Source organism: Melospiza georgiana, chromosome 3 (assembly GCF_028018845.1).
Source record: "Melospiza georgiana isolate bMelGeo1 chromosome 3, bMelGeo1.pri, whole genome shotgun sequence".
Classification (NCBI taxonomy): domain Eukaryota; kingdom Metazoa; phylum Chordata; class Aves; order Passeriformes; family Passerellidae; genus Melospiza; species Melospiza georgiana.
In genome coordinates, this window is record NC_080432.1 from 73,236,225 (window position 1) to 73,249,017 (window position 12,793).

Below are 12,793 nucleotides of genomic sequence, written 5' to 3' on the forward strand. Positions count from 1 at the left end.
CTGTAAGCATTGTAGTCAATTAACGATGGATGCTAAAGGAAAAAGGTAAATACTCATATCAATTTGGCTTCAAACTGAAAGTCTGCTCTTTATAGTATGTTTTTTTGCATATGGCAACATCATTACTTTTTAAGTATTATGATTCATATGATTAATAAGTTTTTCTTTCAAGAAATGGCAGCTATTACAAAATCAGTTTCTGCTCAGGGAGAGAAGATGTGCCAAGACACAAAAGTGGGCTGTCTAACTACACAAAAGAAACTTTCATTCCAACTTGGCCCACACAGATGTACCAGTAAATATCCTGTCTCTTGTTTTCACAGTAATGGGAGACTGCAATACTACTTATACTCAGCTTTGCACATTTTTTTCCTCTTTGCAGCATAATTTAGAAGTACATTTCATATTTTTGTATCCACTCTTTTTTTCTGTAGCATTAAGTATCAGAAACTCAAGTTCAGTATGAACTTTCAAGCTGAAAATATTACTTAATTTCCCTTTTTCTTAGGCAAAAAATAGCAGTGAATATTGCTATAATGTAAGTATGAAATTATCAACTTGCAAAATTAGTTGTAGAAGTTTTGAATAAATTATTGCAAAGACAATTCTCACTGTGCATAACAAAATCATTTAAAATTCTGTTTTCAATACCTTCCTATGATACTGAGCACATATGTCAAGTGTTTGTCTTTCCCTTTCACATGTCTTTCAATGTCTGTCAGAAAAACAGGAAATGTTAATTTTACATTAGTGAGGCAATATACCATAGTGTAAACAGAATATTTAAGATGTATCCATTTATTTGGCAGTCATTGTTAAAGGTCTTTTTTTCTCAGATCAGATACTCAAGTTTAGTTTTACTAAGCCAAATAACCAATTTTTTAAAAAAAAGACAAAACCCCAAAAGCAACAAAATTAAGTAGATCCAAATCTTTGTCCAAACCTCTAATCTGTTTTATTTCTTTTTGTAAACCATTCCTTTTGAAGTTATTCTAACTGGAAAGCTTGGAGAAGCTGAAAGTTTATGTGCCAAAATTCTGCAAGAAAATCAGTATTCTGTCACTCCTTGGTAGACACAAGAAACTTTCTAGGTTGCTACATCCTTTCAAAGCACTTGAAAAAGAAGACTGACAAGTAGAAGTTATCATCAAATCATTTCACCAAGACCAATCATATACAAATGGTATCCAGAAATATAGTATCCAAAAAAATGGCTTGAGCAGAAGTCTTCCTGAGGCTGCTGTAGCCAGAAGGTGGGGGTGGGAGGGGATGCAAAGAAAATGTAAACCAAAATCAATAGGGAGTATGACTAATCCCTAATGAGTAACTTAAGAGTGTTAAGCAGGGACTGTTCAACCTCTGAAGTGATGCAACACTGAATAAAATGAGATTAACAGCCTTCATGGCAGATCTGATCTGAAGGTCACTGCTGACTTCAGCGGAAAGATCTTTAATAACAAGCACCATTTATGTACAGATCCTTTGGCTGTCCCTATTACTAATCACTACAAAAAACTAACTGTGCATTTTAGGATGGAAAAGCAGGATGAGAAAGATCCTAAACTGATGGGACACTTGGATTTCAGTCCAGAGAAAACTGAACTCATTATTTCTTAGAAAATGATGCTGTGCCATCTAGCTGGACAGCCTGGCTCAAAGTATGCTAAAAACCTGGGAAGCAGAACATCTTGGATGCAAGGATTGCATCTGATAAGATCTCTATTTGCTGAAGTTTTCTTTTGCATTCTAAGCAAAAGACTGTCACATGTCCTCCATTCACAGTTTTGTGGAATTTTTTTTCATTGTCTTTGGATTGAAAAAAAAAATGTAAATGACCAAATAAAATGTTTTCATTTTGCATCACATGGAACAATTCATGTCAATCAAAATAAAAATTTGCTTTTCATTGTTTGGGAAAACAAATCTGAATTACTTAAAATTATTGTTATTCTCCCTCTTCAGACATCAAGCTGAAAAAAGCTGTTCAAAATCCAAGCTATTTTGGATTCTGAGTCAGACTGCATTCATTAGTCTCTGCCTAATGTCTTTGTCTAGCCTGTGATGCTGGAAGTAGAATCCACTTAAATTTCTGAACAGTTTCATCCATTAATAATAGGCTGTTACCTAATTTTTTTTTTATATGGTGCTTTTTTTCCCCTGTGAAAATTTAGCAACACAATACGGGTACAAGACAACATACGCCATAACCACAAGCACTGTACTGAAGTGTACAGAAATGCAAGTCAAATATATGGAAATTTAGCATCCTCATGAGAAATGCCTAAGGTGATTGCAGTTGAGGGCATGGACAAAGATATTACTGGCATTACTTTTTAGTGTTGATGCCTTTTCTACATCTTATGCATTTGAAACCTATCACTGTTACTCAAGGGGAAATAATAGTTCAGACTTTAGAAAATTATTTTGCAATAAAGACAAGATACTTAATACATGTTAGGAGCTGAGAGGATCCATCTAAAAATAGGAACTATAAAGTTTCTTTTAGAAACTGTAGCATCTGTATCATTATTAAGTAGGAAAAAAAAAGCAAACTCAAAATTTTTAGTTTTCAACTGAATACATTTCAATTTTGAGTACTTCAAAAATGCATACCCTCTGTCCTCTTAGCATTGACATTCTCAGTCTAAATTTAGCTATGAGAAGTACACATTTTAAAGTCCATTTCTAAGTCTCTTTTTCTTCCCTTCCTTCTCTGTGAACCACTGAGACTGCACCCAACAGGACAAGCACTATTGTATGAAGAGGAGAAAACTAGCATGAGAACACTGGGAAATACTAGAGTTCAATGTTCATGGTATCACTGACATGAGGCAAGCTCAGCAAAGTACTGGGACACTGGAGGAGGTTCCAAGGGACCTGAGGCATGCATTTAAAAATGGACACAACACTAGCATTCAAGTGCTATGGCAACAAGTGAACAAAATAAAAAAATTACTGTCAAGGCACTTGTTTCTGTTTATTTTTCTTTTTTACTTGGTAAGTACACACTTTGAACTTCCACTTGACTGAAGAATATAAACACTAATGAACATGCTTATACAAGGCTTGTCTTTACTACCACAGAGTTTTGGGGTTTTTTACATTACAGTTATATTGCTACAATCACAAGAAAGCTATGAGATTAAGCATTTAAAGGAACAGAACTGAAGCATCACCTTCACTGCAGTATCATTCTCACCACTGTAACAGCAGAGATAGAAAGACTTATTGCAGAATATCGAGGAGATAGGTTACTTAATTCCACCATAACTCTCTTTCCTGTCAGTCCTCTGCCTCAGCCTTAGATATAGAGGAGACAGAAAGAATATCCCTGCTGATAGACACCAGAACTGAGAGAACCTGTCTGTTTACACAGACAGCTCCTGCAAAAGTCTTTCAGTCTCCAATTTTCACCTCTGAACATGGCAGTACCATGCAGTTTGCAATGGAACATAGCAGATGTGCAACTATATTACCTCCTTAATAGTAAACCAATAATCATTACCAATACTGTTTTATGAACCATTTGTTTCACAAATGCCTCTTGCTGAAAAGAATCAAGCAACACCAAGGGCTGTGTTAGATATGAGGAATCCAGATAAATGTTTTGGAAATTTGGTCCATTTGGTATACTGCTACTAGGTGTCATTCTCATTTCTACAATCAGATTACTTCCCTTCAAATACAAGGCTTCCTATATCCTTCAACTTTTCTATATTTAAATGTCAATAGAGCATTCTCAGCAACTGAAAATAACATATGAAAGGCATCTCACACAGATGCCTTACTCACTACAAGGAAATATTTACTGAATCCTGAGATTTTATCTCTCCATTGTCACTGTATAACCCAAACTCTAATCAACCACAGAAATATCCTTTGAGACAGCATTTTCTGACGACAGATTCTGCCCACAAAGAGGGAATGATTTCTTTTTCTTGAAAGTTTACATACCTTCCACACCACCAGAAATAATTCTATTTTTTTCAACAAACTTTGACAGAATAACTCTATTTGACGACAGACAAGGGAGACATTTGGGTATTTCAATTAAGATTTTCAAGTGTGGGAATTAAACTCACCACCTTACTCTCAATTTTTAAACTTTCAGAAAGCCTTATTTAAGAGAAACTGAATGTTTCCCAGAATATTGGTGGGGGAGTGAGGCAGGAGGGGGTAGAGTGGTTTTGTCTTCTTAGTAAAATGAAGTGCTTTCCTGTCAGATTAATTAAGCTTTTCTTCCACTGTCTTCATTGCATGTGACTTTTAATATCTGCTTGCACAAAGAACAGAAAAAAAACCAGAACAATTTTTTAAAACTTAAATATTTATTTTCTCCTAGCCTAAACAAAACACTCTAAATCCATGTATGTTTAAAGAATGCTGTTTCCTCCAATTTTACTTCCTACAAAACTATGTGTCCTTGTTCTATGAAAAGATACACACTTTCCTAACATGTTATAGTGATCATCTGTTGCACCTTAAGTTTTCAGATGGTCCAGCTTTGAAACAACTGCAAGCAAGAGGAAAGATTCCAATGTATCAAAATACAAATAACCTACATGTGCTAATTCAAGCAAGCATTTGCTAAGAGAAATCTTTCAGCATCTCACAGAAAAGAAAATTACAACACTGAAGGCTAATGTTCAGAATCTTACATTCACCTAGTCATCAAGGTAAAGAGGCCGTGAAACAAATTTCAGTCTAGCAGAAGAAAAAATATTTCAATAAAATGGTGCAAACTGGATGTAAACATCAGAGGCTCCTGTGCAAGCGAAATGAAGTAAAAATCACTATGGTAACCCACTAACTTTTAGTTCTCAAACCAATGACTGTCGGAGGAAATAAAGAAACAAAGAAATTACATTCTTATACAGTATTTAAGTAAAGATGAAAACAAAATAAGCATTCTTTTTTAGTTGAAAATACCAGACTTGCCTCACCCACTATTATTCCTTACATAAACAGGTCTTTCTTACTCAGTGTAAAAAAAATATTTTAAAATACTATTAAAGCAAGAAACATCAGTTCAGTAAAAGACGATGAATAACTCATTAAGTGAATTAATCTCTTCCTCTTATTTTTCTGGCATAGGGAGACAGAGGAACATTAATTTTTGTTTTGAAATACTGTTTTGGAAAGCTTTAACTTTTATATTTATTTGGAAACTGAAGCATTTCTCTTATACGGATAAGCTGAAGGAGCTGGGCCTGTTCAGCCTCAAGAAGAGATGACACAGAGAGGTCCTCATTGATGTATGAAACTATCTGGAAGAGGGCTGGCAGGAGGATGAACCAGGCTCTTCTCAGTGGTGCTGAGCATCAGCACTAGAGAAAACAAGCAGAAACTGATGCACAGGAGATTCTACCCAAACACATGGAAGAATTTCTTTATTTTGCAGTGACTGTGCACTGGAACAAATTGCCCAGAGAGGTTGCAGAATCTACCTTACTGGAGATATTCAAAAACTCTCTGGACACAATCCTGTGCCATGTCCTCTAGGATGACCCTGCTTACACAGAGTTTAGACCATATGACCCACTGTGGTCCCCTCCATTCTTACAGATTCCATGATGCTGTGAAACAGCTTTGCTAAAAGTCTACCTTTGCCAGTATGGTATAGAGACACACTGTTCTTCTAGCTGTTACTGATAGCTCAGTATGGAAACCAGAATGCTAGGAATCTTTCTGCATTCAAGTCTTCACTTTTAGAGAAATTTCTTTGAGATTTTCTTATGTTTTTTCATTTGTAAGTCGTCATTATGCAATTTTCCATTAACTCATTCAATAAAATTACTTTTTGCAAATAATCCCTGGTCTACAGATTGCTTGTTCCCATTTGATTTAAACTTGTGCTAGTTACACAGATCTGAAGATAATTCACAAAAGGTTTTTGTTTATTTGTTGTTGTTTTGTTGGCTCTGTTGTTCTAGCTGTTGCTGGTTCTAATTCTGCGACTGGCCAAGACAATATTACTGGTACAAATAGGAATAGTATTAAAAAACAAAAAATATCTGGCTTGGAATTAACATTTTTGGAAATATCCTAATGAATAAAGTAATTGACTAAAATGTTCATTGAAAGCATACATAAGGAGAATACTTTCTGATTTTTCTAAGATGACAAATTAGATAACTTTTAACTTCAGACAGTATTGTATTGGATGTACACTTGACATTGCCACTGGCTTGCCAAGCATGGTCCTTGTGCACTTCATCAGGTTTTCTGGGTGTACACCAGAAGGGTGTGTCTAAGGGACTCATGGGGTTTGAAGCAAAGGGACTTTATTTACATTTCATAACCCTATCATTCTTACAAGATGACTACACTATCTGATTCACAGAACAAAATTACTCTCCTGGAATGAACATAAGTTATATGCAGATGTAGTTCCACTGAAAGGAGCCAAATACCACCAGCAACACAATTGCAAGTAAATATGATACTGGTAAAAATGTTACTTTTCATGTTATGTGTTTGACAAAACATGAAAATGAATTAACCTGGGTTAATTCTCTGTACATGCTGCTTCCTAATGTACTCTTTAACTACTCAGACAGCTGAAACTAGTGCTTTACTTATGAAAAGAGTATTGTTAAAATTGTAAGATAATCAGTTCACGTGGAATGATACTTCACTCTTCCAATCACTATAAAGGTTAATACTTAGGCTTTCCAAGTATTTCAAGCTGTTCTCACTCTATCACAGCCACATCTCAGATTAATAACTACCTAGAGGAGGGAAGCTTAACTTGGGGTTTATCCCATGCCTTTCATGAGTATGCCAGCATCTAACAACTCCCCTTTGCCAAGTGGAATAGAAGAGATACATTCCTCCTTTCAAAGTCATCTTTGTCTTTAAAGAAACCACATACCAGATGTAGGTAATTTACTAAGGAAAGGATAGAACAAATCAAATTTTTGCAACTGGCATTGGAAATTTTCTGAGAACAGAAACAAATGATATATATCTACATTCAGGACTCAAAAACAACTGTATTAACAATTTTGCATGTGACCTTTGCTTTGCATTTAGGGGAACAGAAGAAAGTAATTTCGTACTTACTTACACGAAAATAAATAATTAAAAAGTGGAACAGAAAAAATAACAGAGGGATAAATATTGAGGCTAAGATTTCATTTGCAGAGCAAATGTTGGAAAAAAATTGTGAAAAAAATGCAGTTAGAATGTGTAACATATAGCTTTCCCTCTCATTATTTTAAGTGCCTGAAAAGGCTGCATTTTCAGCTACAGGTGTTACATTTGCCTTGCTCTTTCAACTACAGATTCTCATTCTCAAGTCCACCACATCTTTTCCACACCCTCAATTAGAACAAATGACTGGTCCATGATTCATGTGCCTGGACTTAGTGTAAAAGAGTAGAGATCTCTGAAAGAAGAAGAAATAGGCATAAACAGGGGCAGAGGGTCAGCTCTTAAAGCATTAAATTAAATTCTGGTTAAAATCATTATCATTTGACATCCTGGCTTGTACACAGGGACTGAAAATGCATCTAAAAGAAAAGTGTTTTATTACTTCACTGAGTTGGTGATTTTTCCAAGTATTCTCCCCTTTGTTCACAAGTGACATGGGAATATATTTCAAGCACGTAAAGTTGTCTGAAACTACTAAATGCCTAGCTGATAAACTCTTTTACTTCTTGGTTTACTCGGTAGAATGTTCTTATTAGAGGGAACCTTGTGTGCATTTATATAGGACCACGTAAGATGAGCTTTTAACACTTGCAAATAGATTCTCATCACATTTTTCAGTTGTACCAAAACACTCTGCTGAAGGCAGATTAGCCAATTAACCAAAGGGGTTTTTTTTCTGCCGCGTTGCATACGGAACACCATCTGATCTTACCTCTCCATTTTCCAGAGGGTGGATTTTGGAATAATAAGAAGTGCATATGACTTCATCATCTTTTAGGTAAGACGGGGTTCCGGGCCGGGGATGGATGTTGTAGCGCGTCAGGCACTCGCTGTCTGTGATGGCGTAGTACTGCCAGGGCTGATAGTCCACGCCATCCAGCGAGCGCTCCAGGATCCAGTTCCCAGGACGAGGGGAGTTGGCTGCTTTCACAATAACATACGCGATCTGGAAAACCTGAAAAATACAAGGATCGTCAAAATACAACTAAATGAACAATGAAAAATTCATTCTAATTTCTTCATAGCTGCCAAAATAAGTACAGTAAATATGCTAATTGACTGGTTTTCTTTCCCCTAGAAATGCAATATGGCCTTGGATTACACAGAAACTCTTAAAACTACAGAAACAAATTCTCCACTGACACTTCTGAAAACAAAAAAATTAGTTGCATTAGGCCAATAGAGACTTTGAAAATAGAATTACAAAGCACTCTAAGTTTCACATAGCTTAGTAGGTAATTGCTAAACTGCCATTTCAGCCATATGTTTGCAAAGTTTGTTTTCAAGTATTTTCAATTTGTAAGAGTGGCATTGTTTCTTTATCCATTTATGTGTGTTTATAGACATACACTTTCCACAATGTTTAAGAGTTGCCAAACTATTACAACTCTATCTCTGTCAAAGAAAAACAGAGTTTTAAGCTATTGAAAGATAATCACATCATGCTGAAACCATTCTATAAAATAATCTTGTTTCAATCATTCTACAAAACATTCACCCAACTCAGCATTGTGACCATGAATAAGCTTTACAGGACAGAGACACATCAAATCTCACTACGGAAACAGAATACAAGCAGATAATCAATGCTCATTACAGTCCATTTTACCTGCCTATTCAATTGATTTATCAAGGTTTATTTCTGTGTATACGCTTGCTGGAATGCAAATCACAAATACATTTGCAATTGCAGAATGACAGACATTAGTGACACAGGTCTGGTTTGGTTTGGTTTTTAACCTACTAAAAGCCATATGCTACAGAGATAGAACTGAAGCCAAGGAAAAGAAGCAGCTATTTGTATTAGAAAAGCAGAACACATATCAAGTTAATATTTTTAAGATGCAGTGCTATAAGTCTGCACATGATGATGCCAGAGGCTATCATGGCATTTATGCATGATTTAATACTTAAAGCTTTTTGTATTGGATAGTCATTGTAAAGAAGCTGCAAGATTTAGACTTAATCCACACAAAATCTCTTGTGAATGCTTAGATGATCAGTAAACAATGAAAGAGACGGTAGGGAGATTTGAATTCATGTTTATTACCTACCAGTATTACTGTAAAATAGGAAATGTGTTAAGTGGCAGAGTACAGAAAATATTCCCGAACACTTTATGATGAAGACAAAGAAAATTTTTATCTCCAACTATCATTCCTGCCTTCTGTGCAGATGCTGAAAGTGTGGTAAGACTCACAGTTACTTCAGTCAGAAAAATAAATCACTAGCAGCCAAAGTTTTTCAGTGGAATAAGAAGTGAGTGAGGCTGTATTTATTTCAATCTGAAGAACATGTCTGTAACTGTACCTACTTGGAGGATTATCTCAATATTTTTCTTCAATAACATTAAATACTCCAGAGAACGAAAAAAACTGTGTTTCATTCCATTGTTCCAACAGGAATCATACAGTCACTTGTCCCCTTTCATAAATCCCCTTTCCTCTCTCAAACTCATTTACATATATATATGTATTATATTCACTTGTGGCCACAAACAACTATAGTTTTAACTATCCTGGATCAGTGTCACTAATACTCTTTACAATAAACAGAGACAAGCAAAACATTAATAAATCTCTCCAAAGTGCTCACCTCCCAGTTAAGCTCTTAGAAATGTAAGAAATATAGAATAGAGGTTTCATTCCAGAGTACTTTTAAATACTTTTTTTTTTAGTTTTACATAAGAAATTTACCTAAAGTTCTCAGAATAAGTCTGTTCCTTATAGGTTGAATGGGTAACAACTGAGGTTAAACACATTGCTAGGGTTTGTACCATGGAAGATCTGTGGTTTAGGACATATCTCACAATAAATTCAAAGCCACAGGTGTGTGTATATATAGTTTCCTTTTTGGAAGTCCTAAAAATTTCAAAATTTCATGATAGATTCATTATTAAATACAGTCAGAAAAACATTTAGCTCTGCAAACATCTTGGATGCACTGGCTCTGTGGGGCAAAGAGGTGTGAGCAACAGGAAGTCTTCTTTTCTGTTTGTCTGCTTTGAAATACTAGGCTGTGTGGGAGAGGGAAATTTTCTACAGTGTTTTTTCAAATTGAAGCCCTCTTCCAATAACATTTCCTGCATATTTTCCTGAGAATGTGTTTGAAGTCTTGTTTCTTGCCTTCAGATAGAGCATTGCTTGACTGCAGTTTAATATACACCTTTGGCTTTCATTATTTTTAGCATGCTCTGTAAATGAAACTGCAAAAAACCCACAAAAAACCACAGTGGAGAGTAAACAGCATATTGCACATCACAGTGGAATGGATGTAATTTCTCTTAATCTAAATCTGACAAGAAAATCTTCTTAATGTAAATAAAAGAATACACATAGAGAGCTGGTGATTTTAACTACTATTCAGCTACAGTTTTCAACTTGATTCAGACTGTCCCAGCCTCTAAGAGTACCTTTTGTCACAGCTAACCCACTAACTTCCAGGACAGAGAAACAGAGCTGGAACTACCAATATTTTAAAAAATTGATAGGCTGTTAATGCTCACTGCAGACAAAGGAAGATGCACCAGAAGCATCATGCATCACAAACATTGATATTTTTCCTTGTTGATATTATTCCTGATCTTTCTAAGGCTAGGCTGAAGAAAGTACAGGATGTTAATCCATGCTTCTTAAAAATACCTTTCCTTTGGGGGACAGCTAGAGCTTTAGCATGACATGAGAAGCTGGTTGCCCCAGCTCAGTCAGCCACACCAGGCACTACCAGCTCACCACAGTGCTGTGAGGCAAAAAGCCATCATGGTGCATGCCATGTTTTACTGTGCTTTCTCAGCAAGCTGGCAGTGACAAAAAACAGACTCAAATTAATAGCAGCTGTATGATTATTCTCAAAGCAAATCAATGTAATGGAAGCAATGCTGACTTTCCAATCAGCTGGAAAACTGTCCTTCTCCAGATAAAAGAGTAACTTTTTTTATTGTGGAGTTTTTTAGCAAACACAAAACCAGAAAGTACTTACTGGCATGAGAAAACTAATAAAGTCTAATGGATCATTGAGTTTTGTTGCATTTGTTTCCACAATAAAAAAAAAAGTGACATGGTTCAGTGTTCTAAAGCCAGCCTTCCTAGTACATTGTAACCCAAGCTTTTACTCCTCCAGGGTAATTGATGGAGCAGTTTGGTTCACTTTTTCAGAAAGCATCAGCAAGCCAACACATGTCAATTGACAGAGCAACTGCATCATCTTAGAGCACACCTGGATTTGTACAAGTCCAACAGAATGCAACCTAGAGACCCAAGCTTGCTTATACAAACTGGAAAATGGAGCAATACCAAGCTTCCTGGTAGCATGTAAAAGATCATTAACACAGCTGCCAAAACACAGCTGGCGCTTTTTTCTACTTGTTCCTGCTCATGTGACCATAGCAGTATAATTATGGGAGTGGGAGGGAAATAGTCTAAATACTCCTTTAAACCTTCCCCAAATTATAGGCAACATAATCCTCAAGATGAGAAACAAAATGAGTCTTGGGTCTCATTTTGTCTGGTAATTGTCTCAGCAGTGAGAACTATGAAGCACATATTGTAGGAACACTTGCATAAGTTATAGCACTGTACCTTCTTGTGAATGCCTCATAAGACACAGAAAAGTGCATCCTACTATAAAGGATAATTTGCTACACTAATATTATTCAGCTAGAGCTGAAGTGAATCATTAATCTACATAGGGTTAACTACTGAAGCAGGAAATCTCATTGTGTCCAACTCCCACTTGTGCTTCTATTTAAAAAATAAATCCTTCAGTTAGAAAACATTCATGTAAATCAGAATATCAGCAGAGAAAAAAAGATGGTACCACACAGTTCTACAGAAGTATTTCCATTTCATTTTCTCAACAGAAAAATTTATTTTCCCTAATGGAGGCTCCCATCAACAATCTGGTGTAAGCTCTGCATCTACTTGTTTATTATTGTTATATTATGTTGCTGATTATTGTTGCAGTTCAGTCTCAGGACTTAGGCAAGGACTAGTTTCCTTACAGGCTGGTATAAATACTGTCACACCATAGGACCTTTACCATGACACAGAATTATTTAAGTAGTTATTTAAAAGTGCTGATAGGGGTAGAAAAAGCACTGCAGGCACCCTTTGTCCCACTGTGAAAACCATCCAGAGGAGTTGAGGCTGCCTCAGAACCCCCTGAGATTAAAGGGGTTATTAGCTACAGGGGGGGTGCCCCTCATTAAGAGAAGCAGAGGAAAGTCTATGCAGAATTAATTATGGGATCTGTTAAGAGGATTGTATAAATGGGTGAGACTTACAATGGAACCATTTAGGGGAAGGAATAGAAGTAGATCAAGATGGATCAAGAAGGAACAAGTATAAGATTGAGGGAAAAGGAGATAAAAGGAACAAGTTGACTACAACTAGCTGAGTGATCAGCTAGTTGTTAATCCTGACTTCAATCACTGAAGTCTATCCTATTTTCTCACTAAATCCTGTTTCTAAAAAACTTCTTTAGGTGTGCTCTCTCTCTTCAGTGGGTATGTGTAATAAGAGCTAAGTTCAAGCGGAATATGCCCCTAGCAGACATTAATCCTGATCGGCTGGAGAGGAAGAAGAGGGTGAAGCAGGCCACACTGTGTTAGTGTTCATGTGGCTGCTGACAGGGCACCGTG

The 12,793-nt window shown here is 36.1% G+C and overlaps 1 protein-coding gene across 1 annotated transcript in view; it reads right to left on the reverse strand.

Annotated features, from left to right (window-relative positions):
* Window positions 1–12,793, reverse strand: part of LAMA2 (laminin subunit alpha 2) — a 251,425-nt gene that overhangs the window by 225,497 nt on the left and 13,135 nt on the right. The window contains exon 4 of the mRNA XM_058019923.1: window positions 7,868–8,110. Coding sequence (XP_057875906.1) covers window positions 7,868–8,110 — 243 coding nt within the window. The remainder of the gene's footprint in view (window positions 1–7,867; window positions 8,111–12,793) is intronic.